The sequence below is a fragment of the Mesocricetus auratus genome, unplaced genomic scaffold, assembly GCF_017639785.1.
Source record: "Mesocricetus auratus isolate SY011 unplaced genomic scaffold, BCM_Maur_2.0 Super-Scaffold_100046, whole genome shotgun sequence".
NCBI classification, from domain to species: Eukaryota; Metazoa; Chordata; class Mammalia; order Rodentia; family Cricetidae; genus Mesocricetus; species Mesocricetus auratus.
This window is the reverse complement of record NW_024429223.1, coordinates 7053610-7078192: the sequence shown is the minus strand read 5'-3', so window position 1 is coordinate 7078192 and position 24583 is coordinate 7053610. Positions and strand designations below refer to the sequence as shown.

General features: G+C 42.7%; 1 protein-coding gene across 6 annotated transcripts in view; it reads right to left on the bottom strand.

The window, feature by feature from the left end:
* Positions 1-24573, bottom strand: part of LOC106022094 (zinc finger protein 431-like) — a 30775-nt gene extending 6202 nt beyond the window's left edge. The window contains exons 1-5 of one of the 6 annotated variants that reach the window (XR_005873095.1): positions 24397-24573; positions 22910-23144; positions 22740-22811; positions 22251-22462; positions 17771-17917 (exon numbers count right to left, since the gene is read on the bottom strand). Coding sequence is in view for 1 of the 6 variants with exons in the window: in XM_040735473.1 (XP_040591407.1) it covers positions 4156-4158 (3 nt within the window). In the remaining 5 variants the exon portion in view is untranslated. Of the gene's footprint in view, positions 1-4155; positions 4293-17770; positions 17918-22250; positions 22463-22739; positions 22812-22909; positions 23145-24396 lie in introns of those variants that run through there. The other 5 variants (XR_005873094.1, XR_005873093.1, XR_005873096.1 and 2 more) reach the window with 5 other exon arrangements.
* Positions 24574-24583: the final 10 nt, after the last annotated feature.

Here is a 24583-nt window from a genome sequence, read left to right as displayed (position 1 = left end):
TACAGAAGTTAAATACGCTGAGAAAGAAATAAGAGAAACATCACCCTTTACAATAGTCACAAACAACATAAAATGTCTTGGGGTAATACTAAGCAAACAAGTGAAAGAACTGTATTACAAGAACTTTGAGTCTTTGAAGACTTCCCAGAAAATGGGAAGATAGCCCATGCTCTAGTGATCTACAAGGATGTCACCAACTGGCAAACTAAGCAATACTGGAGAGGCTACCTTAAATGTCCATCCCTGATAATGAGCTTGATGACTACCTATGACATCCTAGAACCTACATCCAGTGACTGATGGAAGCAGAGGCAGACAACCACAGCTAAATATTGAAATGAACTCCTGGAACCCAGAGACAAAGAAGTAGGAGTGATGAGCAAATGGGTAAAGAATGGGCTGGCGAAAACAGCAGAGACATCTGACATGAACATTGGGGAGCCCTTGGACGCCAGACTGACAGCTGTGAGGCCAACATGGAACTGATCCAGACACCCTGAATCTAGTGAAGAGACCTGGGAAACCTATGATGCCCTGAGCAGGAGATCAATATTTATCCCTGGAATACAAATGGACTTTGTGTGTCCATAACACAAAGAGTGATGCTCTCTCAGCCTGGACTCCTGGGGGAGGGCCTGGACCATACCCTGAATGAAATGGCAGCCTCTGGAGATCCCCTATGTGGGAGGGAGTGAGGAGAGGGTGGGAAGCTGTGGGGGATGGTGGAGGGTGTGAGAGGAGGGGAGGGACTGGGATTGACATGTGAAGCAAGCTTTTTTCTAAAAAAAAAAAAAGGAATAAAAATAAGGGAAATATAATAATAAAAAAGAATGATTTGGGAAAAGCACAGTATGCAAATGACCTCTAACTAAACTTTGTTTTTTTTCGGTTTTTTAAGACAGGGTTTCTCTATTATTTTGGAGGCTGTCCTGAAACTTGCTCTGTAGACCAGTCTGGCCTCGAACTCACAGAGATCCGCCTGCCTCTGGGATAAAAGGTGTGCACCACCACCGCCCAGCTCTATCTAAACTTTAATGGAGTCTTTTTCCCACTGAAATCCTGTGACCTCAAGCTTCTCTGTCTGCATTTCTTCCACCACTCCCTTATTCCTAGTCCTACAAGAACAGCTGATTAAGCTCTGTGAACAGCTTTGTATGACTTTTGCCATCTAAAGTACTAATATCTTCCACATTCCTCCAAAAGACAACATTCTCACATTCTACACAGCAACAAAATTCCTTTTTGGTGTACCACATTTTGAGGAATCTCCTGTTTCTTGCTGTGATTAAATTCTCTAATCAAAAGCATCTCAGTTCAAGACCAGCCTGGACTACCGAGCGAGTTCCAGGACAGCCTCCAAAGCCACAGAGAAACCCTGTCTCGAAAAACCAAAAAAAAAAAAAAAAAAAAAAAAAAGCATCTCAGTTTATTAGGCTGATGTTGCCAGATGACAACCCACAATTGTGGGAGCTTAGGATAGAAACCCAAGCAAGAAACTGAAGACAAAAGGCACAGGGAAACTTTATTTACTGGCTTTCTGTCTTGTGCTCAGATATCTCTCTTTTCCATCTCGAGCCCACATGCTTAGGGTTTTGCCAACACAGTGGAAGAGTCTTCCCACATCAATCACAATCAAGATGATTACTCACAAACAAAGTAACTAGTGATTCTGATCTGGGCAAGCCTCAATTAATGTTTCTCAGATTATTCTGGTCTACATTATATTGACAACTGAAGCTGACAGAGACAATGATATAGAAGTTTTAAAAACACAAAAAGAATATATTAGCCATATCGATTACTTGTGCAGAAAAACCCAAATATGAAGTTAGCATGGAAAACACAGATATATCAAGAAATGAGAAGAAGCAAGCCTCTAAAATCAGTAAGAGAAAATTAGAGCTGTGTCTCAACAGACACTTCCCAACCATAATAACTCACAGAACCTATAACATAATATAGTAAATTTTCTGAAAACAAAAAAAGGTCATCAAGCCGGACGTTGGTGGCGCACGCCTTTAATCCCAGCACTCGGGAGGCAGAGGCAGGCGGATCTCTGTGAGTTCGAGGCCAGCCTGGTCTACAGAGCGAGTTCCAGGACAGCCTCCAAAGCCACATAGAAACCCTGTCTCGAAAAAAAAAAAAACAAAAACAAAAAAAAAACAAAAACAAAAAAAGGTCATCAACCATTTTTCAGAGAAACAAAATAAATTTAATGACCATAAAATGAACAACACAGGGGGCTGGAGAGATGGCTCAGAGGTTAAGAGCACTGACTGTTCTTCCAGAGGTCCTGAGTTCAATTCCCGGCAACCACATGGTGGCTCACAACCACCTTGAATGAGATCTGGTGCCTTCTGCTGGCATGCAGGCAGAAGAGTGTATACACAATAAATAAATAAAATGTTAAAAAAAAAGACAGGGTTTCACTTTAAAAAAAAACAAAAAACAAAAAAACAAAATGAACAACACAGATGGCACCACTGACTGACCGAACAAGACAAAAAGACATACCGAATATGTATATATATACATATAAAGAATAACAGGATTCTAGTGAAAACCATAGGACATCACTGGCCAGCACTCATCCTGTGTACTCCAGTTCTGTGCTTTGTCATTAATAGAAAATGGAGTGGGCATGGAGAGCTATTCTGAAAAAACTGGAGAGATTCACTTGAGGGTTTCTGATGTTCCACTTTGTAGAACATAGTTTTGACTACTAAAAGATCTCATTCTCTTGATAAAGTAAAGGATGTCTGTTAGGATCACTCAGGCACCATTTTGTTTCCTATGACAGATGATTGCCTGCAAGTCTGCATCAGACTGCAGAAATAAAACTTTTCCAATCCAAATACAAGGGGGTCTCAAGAACAATACTGATTAATCCCACAATGGCCTTGGGACTGAAAACCATGGCTCCATATGGTGGGAAGAATTAGGTTCTTAGGACTGAATCAAACCCTCCACAAAGGCCCAGGCCTCAGACCATTGCAATAGCTCCCAAGCACATTCCTGATTTTTTTTTTTTTTTGGTTTTTCGAGACAGGGTTTCTCTGTGGCTTTGGAGGCTGTCCTGGAACTCACTTTGTAGACCAGGCTGGCCTCGAACTCAGAGATCCGCCTGCCTCTGCCTTCCGAGTGCTGGGATTAAAGGCGTGGGCCACCAATGCCCAGTGCACATTCCTGATTTTAAAGAAGGAGCTGGGTTTTATTGTCAATGTCAGGCCCTTAGGAAAAATCTCCCAAGCCAAGGCCCCAGGCTGTTACTCCCAGGAATGTTCCTCCTCCCTGCCTGGGGGCTTATATGAAAGCCTTGAATGACCAGGCAAGTCCTTAACATAATAATGTTTTACTTTTCAAATAGATATCCCCTGGTGTCATATTGCTGATAAACTGTAATTTTATGGCTCACCAGGCCCTAACTTTGGCTGTGACCCTGCAATGCCTCCTTGAACAGCTTGTTAGAGGCCTTTTCTTTGATTCAGGTTTGGGCATGGAAGCTTGTTGTAAATCAGGGGTGGCTCCTTTGTAATGGTCTGGAGTCAAATGTCTGGACAGTCTGGTGAACAAATGTGTGTCCTAGCATCCTAATCTCTACTAGACATGGTTAGCATATACATACCTTTGGAATGTTTTAGAGACAGTCCTCCCTCTGCTAAGTTCTACTTTGTGAGACTCACTATCTCCTAAGCATTAGTAAATCCAAGTCTACTCCTCTGCATCAGGGCACAGTAGTAGAGTGATACACATCACACGAGATGCATTTTACAACCTCCACAAAATAGACTACAAATGGAACTTACAGGTTAAATACAAAGTGCTGACCATCTAGAAGATACTGGAGACATTAGTCCTCTCTGAGTTTGGAAACCTGCTATCCATGGGTGCACTAAAAGCATATTGAAGTTGACTAGAGAGATATTTGTATGCATCGTTCCCTGCTCCCAATGCTCTAAGCCGATTCAGCCCACAGAGCAAAGTTATTCAGAGGCCTGACCCTGGCTCCAAGGAGTTGCAATGACCACGTGGGACCTCACAGGACAGGAAATCTGGCTGCAGGCTTCCAGTCAGATCTGGGTAGGACACATCACGCTGACGCCCGCACCTCCCCAACTGCTCTTCACCAACCGGGAACAGAATCCCTTTGCTCACCATGTTGTGGATTCCCAGCTCGCCTATGCTCTCCGCTCAGGTGTCTGTAGTAGCAGAGGCAGCACAGCACGCTCTAACACTGGCACCAGCTCCTCTTCAAAGCAGTCTGAAGCCGGGGCCGGAAGGGCCCTGCACCACTTCTGACTGGCAGGTCACCTAGGGGCCTGATTGGCTAGTGAGGCCTGATTGACAAGAACACCTCCCATAGGGTTCCAGTTATGCTTAAAGACACAGCACAATGATTCCTGGACCTGCCTTCCACCCCAAAGGCCTTTTCTAGATCTGCAAAGTATGCATCTCACTAGCACTCCCTGGCTCCAATAGCTGACCCTGCTATCTTCCTGCAGTCCATAGGGACATCCCTGCTTTCCTGCTGGACACAATGTGGCTAGCAAGTTTGCACAGCTCTCAATACCATGTGGGCAGGAGTGACTCCCTGTTCAACAAGTGGAAGGGTGCTCAGAATATTAACAATTAAAAAGAGATTTAAAGACTCAAAAGGAGATATTCTGTGGGCCTCACACTCAGGTCAGATGAACTGAAGGTACTTTTTCCTGTTTGTCACAGGGACTTCAGGAAACTAGGAAAGAAAAGTAGGAACCAGATCACAAACAAGATAATAGTTTGTTTGCCCATCAGAAGGCTGGATGATGGCTTCATTGCTGTAGGATTTTTTTTTTTCCTGAAATCCAGAGCAACGTCTTTGCCAATGAACAGTCATAAAGAGTAGTCTTTCTGGAAATTTGAGTATTTAGAGAGTAACAGAGCTAGGAAGAGTGTGTTTATGAGCACTATTGTTAGCCAGCACATTTTCCTCAGTAGGCAGGTGATTGAAATAAAACAGCTGCATTACTCAAGGTTCTCTACATGAACAGGACTGGTAGAATGAATCTCTCCATGTATGTAGAAAGTGGATTCATCAGAATGTCTCACAAGCTGTGGTCCAGGCAGTCCAACAATGGCTGTCTACCAATGGAAATTAGAAGAACCCACTTGTTGTTCAGTTCATGAGGCTAGATGTCTCAGCTGGTCTTCAGTATGTATCAAGATTCCAAAGAGGTTGGCTCTAATTAATGAACTTGACAACCAGAACTCGAGTAAGCAGTCAAAGAAAGAGCTTCCTTCTTTTTTTTTTTCTTGGTTTTTCAAAACACCTGGCTGAGAGCTTCCTTCTTAAACATCCTTCATATATGTCAGCTGCTACCAGAAGGTGTGATAAAGATTAAAGGTACAGGCCATTGGTAGTGCACGCCTTTAATCCCAGCACTCCGGAGGCAGAGGCAGGTGGATCTCTGTGAGTTCGTGGCCAGCCTAGTCTACAGAGCGAGTTCCAGGATAGCCTCCAAAACAATACAGAGAAACCCTGTCTTAAAAAAAAAAATTAAAGGTGGATCTTATTCCTTGTTTGATTTTTTGGTTTTTTTGTTTTTGTTTTTGTTTTTGAGACAGGTTTCATATTTGTAGGCCTGGAACTTTTTCTGTCACCAAGGATGACCTCAAATTCAGAAAATCTGACTGCTTCTGCCTCCTGAGTGCTGAGGTTAGAGGTGTGCACTGCCACCAAGCAGCTGAAGGTAGATCTCACCACCTCAAATGATCCACATTAAAGATGGGTCTTTAATTTCAAAACCTTTAAGAAAACTCTCTCCCCCCCCAGGTGTTGTGGCACATGCCTTTAATCCCAGCACTCAGGAGGCAGATGCAGGCAGAGCTCTGTGAGTTCAAGGACAGCCTGGTCTACAAGAGTTAATTCCAGAACAATCTACAAAGCCACAGAGAAACCCTATCTAGAAAAACCAAAAAAAAAAAAAGTCCCCCACAAAACAGACTGTTGATATCTCCAGTCTCCCCATCCCGTGTCCTCTCTGGGGGGCTGGATGGCCATCTGGGAGCATTGTATCCATTAAACATGGGACTTTTCACGCCTTTAATCCCAGCACTCGGGAGGCAGAGGCAGGTGGATCTCTGTGAGTTCGAGGCCAGCCTGGTCTACAGAGTGAGTTCCAGGACAGCCTCCAAAACAATACAGAGAAACCCTGTTTTGAAAAACAAAAAAAAAAACAAAACAAAAAAAAAACATGGGACTTTTCTCATTTGGTTTCATTTGGTCTAATTTAGATTTTTTTTTTTTTTGGAAAAGAGGATTATCAGGGTGTAGAAAACTATCTCAAGGTCACACCAAGGGGGCAGATTTTACCCCCACTAACCCAGTGTCTTGTGGTGGGAAAACACCCTTCTTCCCCACACCTGCTGTCTGCCAGGCTTGGACTGGCTTTCAATTGGGTAAGTTGTACTTTCCATGTCATTGCCTTAGGAACCAATGGTCTTCTGCGATTTTCAGGGTGCCCTGTTAAAGCCATGGCCCTGCCAGGCCCCCAGCCTGTTAGTGGGACAAGGACATGTCTTGTCCAGTGGGAACCCTTCTTCAGAAGACGTTCTGTTCAAGGGCTTCTCCAACACCCCCTCTACTTTTGATCTAAGGCCAACCACAGTGGAAGCTTTGTGTTAGGCTTTGGGTTCCACCATAGACTTGTGAAATTGGCACCTGCCATTCAAAGCCAGATCCCCAAACACCCTTGGACTTCATTTCACAAAACCCTTTTAAGTTGGGGCTATGTGAGACCATGAGTCCTGAATGCCTAATTTCTCTGTGCACTAAGGCCTGGTCTCAATATTCCCTTGGCAATGGGACAAGATGGTCATTGGAGGGAACTTTTGATTTTACCATCCTCAATGATCTTACAATTTTTTGCCAGCATAAGGACAAGTGGCCAGAACTCTCATCTGTCCACAGTTTCCAGATAATGCACTCCCGCTCTTCCCTGAGGAACCAATGTCTCACAGCACTGGTCTTGTTGACTAGGGTCATGGCGCCTCCAGATTACTGCCTATCTGGGAACTGGGACGCGAAAATTTTGCTCTGACCTTGCTTCCAGAGACACTAGCCCCTTCCCCAAGCCCTAATCCTACCTACCTAACCCCCTCCTATGGGGCCATACCACATGTTCCATTCAGTGGTCCACATTTCTCTCATTCCTCTCTCATCCACCTCTTCTCCATTCCTTCCCATGCAGGACAAAGGTAACAACTTCCTCCTCCTCACCCACCTTCCTCTTTTCCCCTTCTCCCTACTGCGCCTCCATATACTTCTAGGATACCTCCTTGTCCCCTCCCCACCTATACTTGACCTAACCCCCAGTCAATGGCAGATTTTAGAAAGCAATTTTGAAAAGGCTGAGGTTTCCCAGACTCCCATACAGGAATTGGTGAAAATGGCTTTTAAAGTTTTCAATGCCCAAGAAGAGGCAGCTGAGTCCTCCTGACAGATGAGGCCATTCCCAAGCTTTAGCATCTTCTATGAGGACACAAGGGATACAATGGAAATCAACCACCACGAGGCTCCATCCCACTGGAGCTCAACCCAAGTCAATTCTGCCAGGAGCCTGTTACAAATGTGGGCAGGATGGTCATTTAGCAAGTCATTGCCTGAACCTCAGCTACCACCGAGGCCATGCCCCATCTGCAGTCAGCCTGGACACTGGAAATCAGATGCCCCTGTGTGGGCTTGTCTTCCATGCCAAGCCATGGAAGTCCAATCTCACCAACTCCAGCAGCTGTACTGTACAAGCCTTCGAAATACTCAGTCTGGTAGGGGACTGATGCGGCCCAGATTTGGTGACTCCCATTGCCCTCTCCAAGCCTAGGGTAGCGGTAAGGCCATTACTTTTCTTTTGGACATGGGAGCTACCTACTCTGTTGTTACCTTTCACTCAGGTCCCACAGTTCCCTCTTCACTTACTGTCACAAGGATGGATAGGACCCCCTCCTTCCCACTTTAGTACTATTGGTCTGAAGTTCTCTTTCTTGGTTGTATCTTTGTGTGGCTTGGGGATCAAGGTTATTGAAGCCTCATAGAAAGAGTTTGGCAAAGACCCTTCTGCTTCTATTGTGTGGAACACTTTGAGAAGAATTGGTATAAGCTGTTCTTTGAATTTGTGGTAGAATTCTGCACTGGGGCCATCTGGACCTGGACTTTTTTTGGTTGGGAGACTTTTGATGACAGCTTCTATTTCCATAGGGGTTATAGGTCTATTTAAATTGCTTATCTGTTCTTGATTGAGATGTGTTTCTTGTATGCAGCAGAAGGATTGGTTCTGTCTTTGTATCCATTCTGCTAATCTGTCTTTTTATAGGCAAGTTGAGACCATTGACATTGAGGGATATTAATGACCATTGGTTGTTGATTCTTATTTGTTTTTGATTTATTGGTAGTGGTGTTGTTGATTCTTATGTTTTTGATTTATTGGTAGTGGTGTTATTGGGTGTTGGTTTTCCTCCCTTTTTCTTTTGGTGTTTGGTAAAGTAGGATTATATATTTATTGCCTGTGTCTTTGTGAGTGTAGTTATCTTCCTTGGATCTAGGTTTTCCTTCTAGCACTTTCTGTAGAGCTGGATTCATGGATATGTATTGTTTAAATCTGGCTTTGTCATAGAATATTTTGTTTTCTCCATCTATGGTAATTGAAAGCTTTGGTGGATATAGTAGTCTGGGCTGGCATCCTTGTTCCCTTAGTGTTTGTAGGACATCTGTCCAGGATCTTCTGGCTTTCATCGTTTCCATTGAGAAGTCAGGTGTAATTCGGATAGGTCTGCCTTTATATGTTACTTGGCCTTTTTCTTTAGCTGCTCTTAAAATTTTCTCTTTATTCTGTAGGTTTGATGTTTTGATTATTATGTGGAAAGGGGACTTCTTTTTCTGGTCCAGACTATTTGTTTTTCTCTAAGATTCTTGTATTTTCATAGGCATATCCTTTAGGTTAGGGAAGTTTTCTTCTATGATTTTGTTTAATATGTTTTCTATACCTTTAAGCTGTATTTCTTCGCCTTCTTCTATACCTATTATTCTCAGGTTTGGCTTCTTCATGGCATCCCATATTTCCTGGATATTTTGTGTTAGGGATTTGTTGGATTTGAGATTTTCTTTGGTTGATGACTATATATCCTCTAATGAGTCTTCAACACCTAATATTCTCTCTTCCATCTCTTGTATTCTATTCGTTATACTTGCATCTGTAATTCCTGATCATTTACCCAGCTTTTCTATTTCCAGCATACCCTCATTCTGTGTTTTCTTTATTGTTTCTTTTTCGGCTTTCAATCCTTCAACTGATTGAGTTGTTTCCTGCATTTGTTTGGTTGTTTTTTCTTGGTACTCTTTAGATTCTTTAAGAGATTTGTTTATTATTATTTTCCTCCATTTCATGTAGTTTTTGGTTTTTTTTCTTCTATTTCTTTAAGGGATTTCCTCGCTTCCTCTTTGAGGGTCTCTATCATCTTCATAAAATAATTTTTAAGTTCTGTCTCTTCTGTTTCATCTATGTTGTACTTTTCAGGTCTTGCTGGCATGGGGTCTCTAGATTCTGGTGGAGTCATATTGGTCTTTCTATTGCTGAGTGTGTTCTTATTCTGTCTTCTTCCCATCTCTTCTTCCAGTGGGTGCTGGTGGGGTCTTTCTGTCTCCACTGGTCTCCTTTCCTGAAGCTGGATGCGCTGGGGAGGGGATCTGGAAGGGCTCTTGTCTTTCCTGTGTGGGCCAATCCTCTAGATGCCAGAGGTGGGGCCTTTAAGATTGAGGGAGTGGGTGATGGGCAGGGGAGGGGTCCCAGGAGGAACTAAGCTCACCAGAAGCTGGGCACACCAGTGGGTGGAGTCTGGAAGCTTGATTGAATTTTCCTGACGTTTTGCATATGAGTGCTGTGACAATGCCCCAGTGGGAGTTTTTTTGTTTTTTTGTTTTTTTGATGTTTTTCATGTAATTGCACTAGGACCTATGACCTCCTGAGTCATGGTAAATGTAGTGGATCATGTTACAAGATAAGAATTCCCTTCTATGCATGTGTTTCTAAATCAAATTAGAAAATTCTTGCTAATATACCTAACAACGGTATCTTCATTGAACCATTGTATAAATCTAGGAAATGTGAGCAAGCCTACCACTACAGGTTGAAAAACTCCCATTTCTTACAAGATCCCTTACTGATCCCTTACAAGAACAGGATTCAACAATTTGTATTTCTAGGAAGCACTACCCTAAGAATTATGAAAGTCTTTGTATTAAAGATCAAATGACACATCTCTTTCACTCCTCAATTTTGGCACTCTCCTAGGGCCATAAAGTACCACAACACCTCTTAGGAGTCAGCTAAACTCAACAAAGACAAAAACATGTTCATGGTCAACCCTTCCATTTGAATTCATGCCCATCTCTGATATGCTCTACAACAACACTGTAGAAGCAGATACCTTGTCAGTTACAGAACGTACTAGCTACTGTTCAGATGTCTACCCACCAGAGGAGTGGTACTCTGATGTAGCTGAACCCTGAACCCTGTCCATTCAAGGCCTGCATGACCATCAACTCTGAAAACTATTGTTCATATTTGCTGAAGCAGTGTGGTATCTCCCCAACAAACAAACTGTAGTGGGTTACACATGTGAAGTGTTTATGTAATGCTGTGATTATATCTCAATCTTATGGGCACATATAACTGTGGCTGGTTAGAAGATAACATTTCATTAAGTTTATAATTTTGATTTATAGGAAATATACAAGGACATGCTTCATAACTAGATCTATTTCTCCTACCTGGACTTTACATATTAAAAGCTTGCTTTGTTCATTTTACTCAGACTAACTGCACACAGCTCATTTGTACCTCACAACACATTCAATCTAGACTAGGGCTTTTTTTTTATAAGTAAACCATAATTTGAAAACCTTATAGCTATGAACAAGGATCAGAGTCACAGGTGTCCATCCAAGGTTGCTGCACAAAGTGCCCTAGGAAATGCATCAATTGATACCCTAGAGAAGGGGAATGAGGCAAGAACTCCTGAGCAGGTTGGGAGAATGGGAGGAGGGGAGAGGGAACAGGGAAAAAGAGAGGGGGAGAGGAAGACATGGAGGAACAGGAAGGTTGAGTTGGGGGAAGAATAGAGGAGAGCAGGGTGAGAGATACCATATTAGAAGGAATCATTATAGGTTTGAGAAGAGAGCTGACACTAGTGAGATTTCCAGAGATCTACAAGGATGACACAAACTGGCAAACTAAGCAATAGTGGAGAGACTAACTTGGAAGCCCCTCCCTGATAATGAGATTGAGGACTACCTTATATGCCATCCTAGAACCTTCATCCAGTGACTGATAAAAGCAGAGGCAGATACCCAGTTTATTACTGGACCCTGTGCCTGCTGTGTCTGGTAAGTTTTACTCCTGTAACCTTGGAAACAAACCTTGTGTTGTCATGGTAAATGGATCGTATTCTTATCATATGTATTAGATACAGGATTTTGACCAATCAGATATTACTCTTGTCAAAATTTTTATTGCTTCAAGTCCCACCTGGGAGTTTTTTAGGCTAGAGAGAAAATGGTAGAAGGAATTAGAATTAGGACAAGAGAAATAGAATAGATGCAGAAGGATAAAGAAACCTGTTTGGGCCGGGCGTTGGTGGCGCACGCCTTTAATCCCAGCACTCGGGAGGCAGAGGCAGGCGGATCATGTGAGTTCGAGGCCAGCCTGGTCTACAGAGTGAGTTCCAGGACAGCCTCCAAAGCCACAGAGAAACCCTGTCTCGAAAAAAAAAAAAAAAAAAAGAAAGAAACCTGTTTGGGAAAGCATGCTGTGAGAGAATTCATTTGACCAACACAGACTCGAAGTAATCTTCGATAGCTGTAGCATCCGAACTTGACCCTGAAGAGGACCTTGGGGATGGACACAAAAGGCCCTTGTTAGTGCTTCACTCTCTTTTCCTTTCCATAGTCTGGCCACTGAGAGGGCTTGTCCCGACCCGTGGGACATTCAACGTAAGTGTGGGGGACACCTAGGAGAGGGATGAAGGACAAGAGATACAAGAAAGGACAAGACAGGATTTTGATCAAGTCAACAAAACTTTATTCTTTCCAAGGGGTATTTAAAGGTCTTGTGGAAGGAAGCGAGGAGGGGAGGGATGATGACAGCAGCTGCAAAGAAGCTGTCAGGGCAAAAGGTCAGTGGGAGGGGTAGAGCATCCTGTGTTGCCTGGTAACCTGGCAGCAGGGTCTGATCCTGTCTTTTACAATTTATTGTTTAGACCTACCTTCTGACAGACTAGGAAGTCTCCATTAAGCTAATCTTTAACTGACAGATAAACCATAGGCCTGTTTCTTGGAATTTGTTTTATGTCAGAGGAGACAGCAGGATGGTCTGGAGAACGTGATGCTGCCAGAGCTGGCTTACGGCGGAGGCCCCTGACAAGGGCTCAGAATGAAAAAGCAATTCCTGACCTCAGCATATGATTCCCAATGAAAAACTATAACAAGTTTATTTTGAGTTTATTACTGAACACAACATGGCATATGCTTAGTTCACTCCCACCTGTCCATTTGTTACATCTAAGTTACATCTAAGTTAAAGAATTCAAAAGTTCACTAGCAGGGTATGTGGTTTTCAGTCCAGTTCTTCCTTCAGATGGAGCCAGCACAAGTATGTCACATGTGTGTTGCCATAAAAAGTCTATTACTACAGAGATATAAACAAGCACTTCTCACATGAAATAGAGCACCAACGATAGAGCAAGGAAATAATTCCAGCCAGGTCAACAGTCTTATTAGACCCTGGTGTAGGGAGAGATCTTACGTACCTGCAGCACTGACCACGCCCATTTGGGTGTGGTCACAAGTATGTGGGAGAAGGCATAAAGAGCTAGGAGGAAGGGGACACTCCTCTCTTGGGGTTCCAGTCAAGTCTCGGAGACCAGCAGAGTGCTGACCTTAGGTTCTCAACTTCTCATGCAATGATTTCTCCCTAATAACGTATCATATGGCATCCCTTCCCTGTATACTTTGTGTAGCTTAATATTCCTTTTCTCTCTGGGATTAACAGGAACCCCAAAACATGAAAAATAATAAACAAATAGGTCAGAAAAATGCTTACATTGCCACGTTACTTTCAACACAGCTGAGATACAAAAAGAGGACCATAATAACTACTGCAACTGAAGTACCAATGCATACTTGTCGCAATGGCAATATAGCACAAACCAGAGTCCTGTGGAAAGAGGTAGTCTCAATTCAGTAGTTGACACGCTGAAGTTAGCCTCTGGACTCACTATGGGACATGATCTATAGTAACAATTCATAGAGCAGGGCCAAATCTATGATGGGAAATAATATACAAAGCAGTTGAAGTTGTACTATAGGAGAACATTTGCTGAGCAAGTCAGAAGAATCATGTCAGTAAGCAACAATCCTCTGTGGTCTCTGCTTCAGCTCCTGCCTCCAGGTCCTACCTTTTCTCCTGTCTTGGATTGCCTAGGCAATGGGTTATGAATATATATGATGAAAGATACTGGATCTTGATCCAATTTAAATACGCTCAGTGCTTTATCATACCCATGAAGAAGCAATATAGAACACTCACACACACACACACATACACACTGAAAAACAAAATATCATGCATTCAAAGGCAATACATGCACACTAGAATCCTCAACTTAAACTATAAGCACACAGAAGGCAAACAATAATCTATTTAAACACACAGACATTAATGGCTAACCTACATGAGTATGTCCACCAGGAATAGCCACATGGTTAAAGGAAGAAGCAGAACTTTCCTTGAACACACAAAGTACACAAACAATACCCACTAAATCATGACTTGAGAAGATGACCTGAAGATGACCTATGCACTGAAGGGATTGAAAAACACACCTATGAAGCCACAGGAAGAAATAAACCTCATTAAAAGAGTACAGAAGCAAACAATTGTAAGGGCTTTGAAACACACTAGAAAATTCACAAGAAATAACATTCATCAATTAATTTGAACTATCCTGTGAAAAACCTCAAGCCTAATCCTGATGGAAAGACATTTAGGCTTCCTGCAGGATTTCTCTTCTCTCTCTCATGACAAGATCCAATCCCAAAAACTCATCCCTAGCTCTGTAACAGAACACACTTGGAAGTCTTGACTTCTGTCCCTGCTACCATCTCCTGTGGATCTCACAGGTATGTCCCTTGGGCAGCAAGTAGGCAGAAGGGAGACCCACAACTTTCAGAGATCCAATGCTCCCATGCTCATCCCAAGTTCTGTAGCAGGAAATCTGCTGCACTCTCACATTTCTCTCTTACCCCATTCTCAAGAGATCACAAGAACCCCCTCCAATATTCCCTTCCCAATACTGACCCAGTAGCCCAGTTTCAACACATACAGACATTCCCTGTGAATACACCAACGAGCAGGACAAAAAACAGACAAATGGCAAAAATTGAAATCTCTGAAATCCCCAGAGATGAAACTTATTCAAGGAACAAAGCATTTATTTAGCAAAAACAAATGCAGAAATATGTACCTCAAACTTATACTTATCCCAAATCTGGATGCTTAGAAGCCAGCAGAATGACAGAGGGTGATATATCTCCTGTAGATCCAAGATATTATTGTACCAACTGTGCTGAATATTCCTACATAACTCGTGCACATGCCAAGCAAAAACAATATAAAATAAGTCCAAACAAACAAAAAAACCATTAAATACTAATATATAAAGGTCCACATATAAATCCCTTAACCAAGCTCAGGACATGCAAAAATCCAAGCACACACACAAACAATACAAGATATCAATGGAAAATGTTCAAGACCTGATTATGGAAACAGAATCCATAAATAAAATGCAAGCTGAGGATGCTTTGGAAATGAAAAATGTAGGAATCTGAACAGGAAGTACAGAGAAAACATTGCCTAAAAGAATACAAGAGAAGGATGTGAGAATCTTAGACTTTGAAGATATGATAAGAAAAATAGATACATGGGTCAAAGGAAAGGTTAATTCCAAAAAGATCCTGACACAAAACATTAAAAAACTCTAGGACATTTTTAAAGGACTAAACATAAGAATAATTGCATTAGAAGAAGAAGAATCCCAGTTCCAAAGCCCAGAAAATATTTGCAATGAAACCATAGCAGATCATATTCCTAATCCAAAGAAGGAGATGCCTGTCAAGGTACAAGAAACAGATAGAGCTGTTCCGGCTGCAGCATCAGGTACAACAGGCGCTGCTTCTGGGCATGTGTTCCAGTGCCTGGGGATCGCCTGGGAACTGCACAGAGCTTCCAATCCCGGCGGGAGCCAAACACCCCAGACTCCAGGACTTCTCTCCCACCAACAAGGCCAGGAAACCAGAAGAGCCAGGGAGACCAGGAGAGCAGCTGTTCCGGCAGGATCAGGTACAACAGGATCCAGCAAAGGGTCCAGGGGACCAGGTGGGAAGCTAAGCGCCCCAGATTCCTGTTCTTCTTCTCCACCCATGGGACCAGAACGAGGACAAGGAATAGAAGAACCACCAGATTATTGGACTTGCTAGCACCCACCAAAAGGGAACTCTGGTCCCCAGACCAGTAAGGGGCTCTTTCTGCACCCACTAGAAGAAGAGATGGGAAAGAGACAATACAAAAACACACTCAGCAACAGAAAAACAAATATGACACCACCAGATTCTAGAGACTCCACACCAGCAAGACTCCAACATTCCAATGCAAACGAAGCAGAAGAGAATGACCTTAAAACCACTCTCATGAAAATGATAGAGGTCCTAAAAGAGGATATAGGAAAATCCCTCAAAGAAATGGAAGAAAAAGCAAACCAAAAAATGCAAGAAATGGAAGAAAAAACAAAGCAAAAAATGAAAGAAATGGAAGAAGAAACAAACCAAAAAAGGCAGGAAATGGAAGAAGAAACAAACCAAAAAATGCAAGAAATGGAAGAAAAAGCAAACCAAAAAATGCAAGAAATGGAAGAAAGAACAAACCAAAAAATTCATAAAAGGCAACAAATGGATGAAAAGATAAACTGAAAATTGCAAGAAGCAATCCAAACACTGCAAGGGTTGAAAACTGAAATAGAGACAATAAAAAAAACCACAATCTGAAGAAAGGCAGGAAATAGAAAGGCTGGGCAAACAGTCAGGTACTACCGATACAAGCATTACCAACAGACCACCAAATTGCCTGGAGCAGAAGAGAAATTCCATGGACTCACAATACAATAAGCACTGAACTGATAACAAAAGAAAAGAATATCAAACGCCGAAAGGACATAAAGGACCATGTAACTAGAATTACAATTAACTTATCAATAGAGATACAAAGAGCCATAAGGGCACAGACAGATGTGCTACAGATTCTAAGAGACCATAGATGCTAATCCACACTACTACACCCTATACAACATTCAAACACCAGAGATAGACAAAATAACATATTCCATCATAAAGTAAAAGTGAAACATCTATCTACATATCAAGCACTGGAGAAGCTGCTAGAAGGAAAATTCAAACCTATGGAGGATAACTACACCCATGAAAACACAGAGAAAAAATACATTCACACTGGTAAATCCAGAGGAAGGAAAACACACACATAATCACACAAGCACACAAGCACACACACACACACACACACACATTTATACACCAATTAGAGCATGAGGACTAACAACAACAATAAAAGAATCAAAACCATTGGTTTTAGATAGCTCTCAACACCATTTATCTAACTTGACCAATACCAAGATAAAGACTAACAGAATGAATGTGAAAACAGGATTCATACTTCTGGTGTAACAAAGATACACATCTCCACATCAAGAGTAGACATTACCTAGGTTAAAGAGTAGGAAAAAGATATTCCAAGGAAAGGAACATATAGAGCATGCAGTTTACACACTTTCATATCTAACAAAACAAATGGACTTCAAACAAAACTAATGAAAAGAGATAGGGAAGGATACTACATACTCACTGTGGTGCTTTGATTAATAATGGATGGCTCCTCTAGGTTCATAAGCTGTGGCACTATTAGGTATTGAGTCTGTTTCCTTGAAGATTCTGTCTCTTCCCAAGTTTCTACCTTACTGAATTGCAGGGTTGTGATACAAAGTTTCTTCCCTGTAGACTAGACATTCTGTTGGGCTGGACTCAGTACATACTCACATGAGTTACTGCTCTGAATTTTCCAAGAATACAGTTCATTGGGCGTCTGGAGCTAGCAAATCTCTGACTCAGTGGGGGACTTTATTCGTGGGTGAAATTATTTTTATTTTTTAATTGAACTATATATTATTCCACACACCCTCTTCCCTCCTCTGCTCTTCTCTTTCACCTCCCCCCTGCCCAGTGGGGTCTTTTATAAATGATGTGTTTCAAGGGACTGGAGAGAGGGCTAAGTGATTAAGAACATTCGCTGCACAATCAGGAGGACCAAACACATCAGACAAAGCCAGTTACATCCTGACACAAAAGCAATAATAATACTAAGTAAAATCATTTGGCCAGGCTGTGTTGGTGCACACCTTCAATCCCAGCACTTAGAAGGCAGAGGCATGTGGATATCCATGAGTTTGATGCCAACCTTGTATACAGAGCAAGTTCCATGACAACCAAGCTACACAGAGAAAGTCTATCATGAAAAAAAAAACTATTGGCCATTTGTCCTAATGAACATGAGAACAAAAATTCTCAAATTGGCTATACATTTATAGTCTTTATTATGTTAAGATATGTTCTTACTATTTCTAGGTTCTTCAGTGTGAATTTGTGCACTCTCAGATCTGTTGGGACTGGCTCTCTGCTGGGATTCAGCAATAACAGGGATCACCTTGCAAGAACAGTGAGGAATCCGTGTGTGCTCTGTGGCTCCAGAAGAGAGTGAATCTCCTGAAAGTGGGGAGGGGAAACTTTAAAAACTACAATGCATGGGACAGACAGAACTCAGCTTAGAACAAACAGGCCTGCCTCAGCTAAACAAAGCAAGATCATTTCAGGGGAGAGAAAAATGGGGGTGAGCTCCTCACACTGTGTCCCCCTACATACTGCCTTCCTGCAACCATTTATGGGAATCCTTGGTGGGTGGGGTCCAGGGGATCATTGAAGGAAGCAAGCTACTTGTCCCTAGTTTCATCTACCAGAGATAAGTCAAGTTACCGGAGGCTCTGTCCTATTCAGAAGGAATCTTATTATCCTTAGGAGGTAAAGTGGAACCAGTGGACACAGTCTGAACTCAACCCACCCCACCCCCAGCTTTGATCTTTACCTACTACCTTGTTCCCCTTCATGTCCTGACTTTCAGTGAAACAGGCTAAAGGGGACATGGCAGGTTTCTTATCATCCTCTCCAGAGGCATTTGCATTCTAGAATATGACCGTGAAGAAAGCTGGTAACCTCTGCCTGATGGAAGGACTCTCCCCTCTGCTACTGGCATCTTGAGCCCTGCAATTCCCTAGAACAAGAACTTGCTTGCTACTGCCCTAACAGAGAAGGAAATCTGGTGTGTTATGGTGTTCTCTGGAATCACACCACGTAGGAAACTACCTGAGCATAGCCCAACTGCTCAGTCATTGCAGTACCCCTTCACAAAAGCTGTCTGCACCCACACACACCTCAGCTCTGTGGATCCCTGCCTTAAGGCCCTCTTACAAGAACTTGACTCCCATGGTGATGAGGAGGGAAAATAAAAATCCCAACAAAATGGCACCAATAAAACCACCATATGATGGGGGAATGTCCTTCTGTATATTTGTTTCTCTCATTGGTTGATGAATAAAAAACTGACTGGGCAATAGCCAGGCAGGGAGTATAAGCAGGGCCAAGAGAGGACTGAGTAAGGCGAGAGAGGGAAGCCTCAAGAGGGATTCCATGTAGAGACCAGGAAGATGGAAGGTGCCTGGCACTCTCTGGTAAGATAAGGTTATATAGAAATACATAGTATAACAGGTTAACAATTAAGACAGAGCTAGCCAATAGGAAGCCCTAGCCATCAGCCAACACTTGATGATTAATATAGCATCCATGTGTTTATTTGGGGCTGAAGGGGGCAGACCAGACGGAACAGAAACCTCTATCTTCAATCATACACATACTATGTGCCAAAATAGATCAATAACCTCACTTAGCAACAATTTCCCTAAGTGACTTCCGCTCCCTCTGTCTGAATTCTTTCTACCTGTTACAAGAACATGACACTGGCACCTTAAATTCCTGATCATGTGGTCAACAATACACAATGGTAGACATATGTATACTGCTCAGTGCACAGACACTCTGGAGATATCAGTGCCCCTCCGTGGGCATAACAAGGTCACAGGGAAGAAAATCCTTTCAAGAAAGAATAACATCAAAAATAAATAAGTAACAGACATAAGATAAAGCCAGAGGGGCAAGTCAACCCCCTTGTGTTCATCACAACAGCCTTGTGTTGGACTCACTACATGTGCATCCCGGCCTCTGGGATAGCTAGCCTCCTGCCCTTCCACCCCCTTGAGCAGCAACAAATTGCTGAATGTCATCTTCTTCTTTCTCTCTCCTTTTAACCTCTCATTCAAGACAGCTGGCTCTGTTGAGGCATTAAATCAAAATCCAGCTACAGTGTTGACACAGAAATAACTCTTATCTGAATGTCGACAGCTCCTTCTCACAGGAACCAGCTGTGATCTTCAGAAGCAGTGGATAGTCCTGATTTTAACAGGCATAAGAGGGAAATCACTCTGACTCAGGGCGATGGCACCAGCTCTGTGTCATTCCTGATGCTACCCTGCCCTCTAGTGGGCATCTAAGGTATCATCCTTAAGACCCCTACAGCTCTGCATGTACAACATCTTCAGGGAAAGATCTCAGAGCTGGCAGAAGATAATTGTTGCTATGCCTTGTGATACAAATCTGTTATCCCACCTACCTTAGAGGTTGGGACAGGAGATCACAACTTCAAGGCTAGCCTGGGCTCAAAATAAAAAGCAAAAGAGGCCGGGTGGTGGTGGCGCACGCCTTTAATCCCAGCACTCGGGAGGCAGAGGCAGGCGGATCTCTGTGAGTTCGAGGCTGGGCTGGACCGATAGCCTCCAAGACAGAGAAACCCTGTCTCGAAAAAAAAAAAAAAAAAAAAAGCAAAAGAGGGTAGGAATTGAGCTCAGTGGCAGAACACTTTCCTACTACAAGAAAGCTGCTAGAGTCAATCTCACAGATAATTGTTTATTCAACAATCAGACAGGAAGTATGCCTGTGACCCTGGGCTGTATTTATGCTCAGTAATTACCATGTGCTTCCTCTAAATATGTGGCTCCCCATGAGAACAAAGAGCGTGGTCTTTAGCTCTTTTCCGGGAACACTTGTTCACCCATTGAGTCCATCATCTCCTCTAAGCAGTTTGATGTGTCTGTCAGAGAATCTTATTCCAGTTCCAGAAGCTAGGACATCCACAATTTTGTCCTCTCCTGGTCTACCCTGCAGTTTCCTACATGTTCTGGCACTGTCCTCTCTGGTCTATTGTGAAGTTTGCTGCATGTAAAGAGAAGCCTTTTCCTTGTCAGCAACTTTGGTTTATCCCCCGCCAGTCTCCTGGGCTCTGCAGCGTTGTAGTCCCCAAATAACACACAAGATGCTGTATTAATTATGAAGCTGTTGGCCTTGCTTGTTTCTTACTGGCTAGCTCTGACTTAAGTATTTATCCCATAATTGTTAATCTAAGTATTTCTCTTACCGGAGAAGTTTCCGGGCTTCTTATCTCTATGGCGGTTACATCTTGACTCCCTGTGTTTCTCCTACCCAGAGTCCTCCTGGACTCCTAGTCCCACCTATCTAGCTTCCATATTGGCCAACAGTGCTTTATTGACATATACACAGGACTTCCCCAACAGCTGCATCTGCACATTTTCGTCTACATTGTTTTTGGATATATTCTTCTATACTCCTTTTTATATTTTAAGTTGCATGTTGCACATTAAAGGACAGGGGAGGCAGGAGAAGCTAAAGGTATTTCTGCCACTCAGAAAACACGTGCCTTTTAAACTGTTGCAAGCAGCTGTGCTGAGGGCCTCTCTTCTGCACAGAAGTAGACTAAAGTCACTCCAGGACTTCCATTGCCTGACGGGCACGTAGGTCTCTTCCTTCCAGCTAAGTGTTAGGATACAAGCAACGCAGGCAAACTTTAGATTTTCCTTCCACTCCTTTCTCTCTCACACTCACTTGCCAGTATTATCAACCTCCTGGAAGCACGTGCAGGGAAATGTGAGGCCTGAAGCCAGCATCCACTTCTCTGAGATGGAATTTCTCGAAAATGGGGTACAAGTGTGAACTGAGTGCATGCCCTTGCAGCCTACCCTTGGAAACTCCTCTGGTGTCCCAGGGATAACTACCAAATCCAAAGAGACTCAAATTTATGTGAGCCTGCCGCAGAAAACCAAAGCAATTTTACTCTGTAGGGTCAGGTCACAGAAAGAAATTTCAGCTAATTTAAACAATCTACTGAAAAAAAAAACTAGTATAGTGGTTCACATCATTAATGCCAGCACTCAGGAGGTAGAGGTGGGTGGATCTTTTTGAGTTCAAGACCACTCTGATCTACACATAGTGAGTTCCAGGACAGCCAGAGCTACATAATGAGAAAGTCTAAGAAAAGAAAATCCACTGAAGCTCGATTGTAGACAACATGGGGTGAAGACAGCCTGAAAAGTGACTTTCACAGGCTGAAAGTCTATGAAATTGCATTTGAAAAACTGACCTTAGGCTATACATGATATGTGTCAAAGCCTCTACTGTTGACAATTCCAAATATTAAAAGGTGGTGTCATTAAAAGGGAGATGCATGTGAACCGGCCTGCAATTTCTATTCCCAGTGTTTCTATTTATTCAGGGCAGGAACGGTTGACCCAGCAGAACTGCCCAGTGTTGAGCTGAAGTCAAGCTCGATAGTAGATCTGTTGCCTAGCAAGTTAGAAACCTGGTTTTCATCCACAACATTGTGGGGCCTAACAAAATAAAGTGAGGGAAGTAAGGTCTCTTTATTATCCAATGGTTTCTGGTGACATTACTAAACTAGAGGAATAGAGACAGCACAATTAAGAGAGCTGGCTGCCAAGCCTGACAACTGGAGTTCAATATCCTAAACTCAATGACAGAAGGAAAGAAGCAACTATTGTAAGTTCTCTTCTGTCCTCCACATACATGGCCTGGGGACATACACACGCATACACACAAACACAATAAATAACCAACCAACCTGACAAATGCTGGTGCCAACATGTCCATGCTCTCTATCCAAAACCTCCAGTTCTGCTTGTCAGTCCTCCCTGTCCTGAGGCCAGTATTTGGATCAAGTGCAAAGCACAGCCAGGAAGTTCAGAATCTGTGCCTTGTAGTTTTGAGGGCACTTTCATAGTGCTGGGTATCATCTGTTAAGCAGTGCTATCTCTCAGAGTACTCCAAGCCATTCTATGAAGCAAGCACAGGAGAATTAACACTCCAAGATCTGAAATGACCCAGAATTCAAAGTGTCTTGAAATACTTTCTAATCAGATCAATTTCAGCTTTAAGTTTTCAGATTAGGATTGTTCAATCAGAAACCCATGCCAATATTCCCCCAGTTCACTAAACTCCAAAGGATGACACATTTCCGGTCCCAAACATTTTGGATAAGATGAGAAATACTCTCTGCCATTCTCATTCAGTTACACACAGAACCCCTAGTCCACTATTGTCTTATGCTTACCTAAGTTCACAATTGTAAGAGAGGAATAGGTCAGTGGTCCAGAGCATGATTTAGGTAGGTCCTTGGTTGATCCTAAGCACCAAACATTATTAACTTTTTAAAGAAAACCAAATGTTCACATATAATAATCTAATGTATGACATAGTAACTATAGTAAATCATATACTCACCACAAAAACATATGAAGTCATTGAGTTAATTAGCCTGATTTCACTGTTTCACAATATATAAGTTTGAAAGTGTAATTGTAAATGTCATAAATATATACAATTTTTGTCAAGCAATCTTTTAAAATGCTTTAATCCCAGCACTCTCGAGATAGAGGCAGGTGGATCTATGAGTTTGTAGCCAGTTGATGTACATAGCCAGTTTCAAGACAGCCAAGCCTACAGAGGCAGACCCTGTCTTAAAAAAAGAGATCAGGTGTACATTATTGAGTTCACATGTTATGAGCCCCCCAAGGGCACTTTCTCAAACACACTGTGATAGATTCTAAACTAGTTGCAGGCCTTTGTAAACGAAACACATTTAGTGTCCATCCTGGTGTTATCCGGTTGCCCTCAAACTCTAAATCTTATATGCCTTACCATGTCCTATACTGCTTAAGATCAAAAGGGCACACAATTATCACCCAAACATCTACAAAGCCTGTTTCTTAAACAAGGATGTGGTGCTATTTGCCCAAGTTTTTCTGAGAATTCTTTTTCCCTTTAAAAGGTTGCATAGTGCTCACTATTAAAAAAAAAAAAGCAATGCCTTACTTCACCCACCGTCCAAGTTAGATGCAGCACTCAAAAGAAATTAAGGGGAGTGTCTGGACAGCACTCGGGCAACCTGAGCAGGCTGGGCTGGGCCTCTGTGTCCCAGATCTACAGCCATGAGAATCACTTTTTATCTTTTATCATACTGTCAGAAACAAATGTTTCTAGTCTCAAGGATGCTTTCTGGGTTAGATGCAGTATGAGAGGCCTGCAAATTCTAATACGCCAGAAGCTGACACAGGAATATTACACTTCTGAGCTCAACTTAGGCTACACAAGGAGACTTGGTATTCGGAGGGAAAAAAAATAAATTAAAAAAGCAAGAGTTCTGAGGCCAAGAACAGCTAAAGCTACTCTCCCTTTTTACTCAAAGGAAAGAGACCCTTAAACAAGGTGACAAAACTACTTAGTAGCTGAAGCAGAAGTAAATCCCCGTTATCTTTACAAAATGTGACTAGTAATATTGTGAATGAATTCTAGAGCAGCCAGGGCCATATGAGTCCCCTGCTTAAAACAAACAAATAAATAACAATGTATAATAAATAAATAATAACAACGAAGGGTTGTGACACATGCCTTTAATCCCAGCACGCAGGAGGCACAGCAGGCAGATCTCTGAGTATGAGGTCACCTGGTCTACAGAGTGAGTTCCAGCTCAGGCAGAGCTGTTAAACAGTGAAAGCCTGCTGGACGTTGGTGGCGCATGCCTTTAATCCCAGCACTCGGGAGGCAGAGGCTGCTGGATCTCTGTGAGTTCGAGACCAGCCTGGTCTACGAGAGCTAGTGTCAGGACAGCCCCCAAAGCCACAGAGAAACTCTGTCTCTAAAAACCAAAACCAAAACAAAACAACAGGGAAAAAAAACCAGTGAAAAACTAAAAACAAAAACCTCCATACCTCCGCTATTTCAGGCGCATTCCGGCTTCCCTAGTCCCCAATCTCCCGGGCGTCCTCTCCAATGACAGCATTTAGACTGGCCGGTAACCTGACTGTGGCAGCCAGGGGGAGAAGAGACCACGAAAAACAGACTCCACCCGCCACAGAGGCGGCCGCTTCGCCGAGCTAAACCCACGGCGCGTGTCGA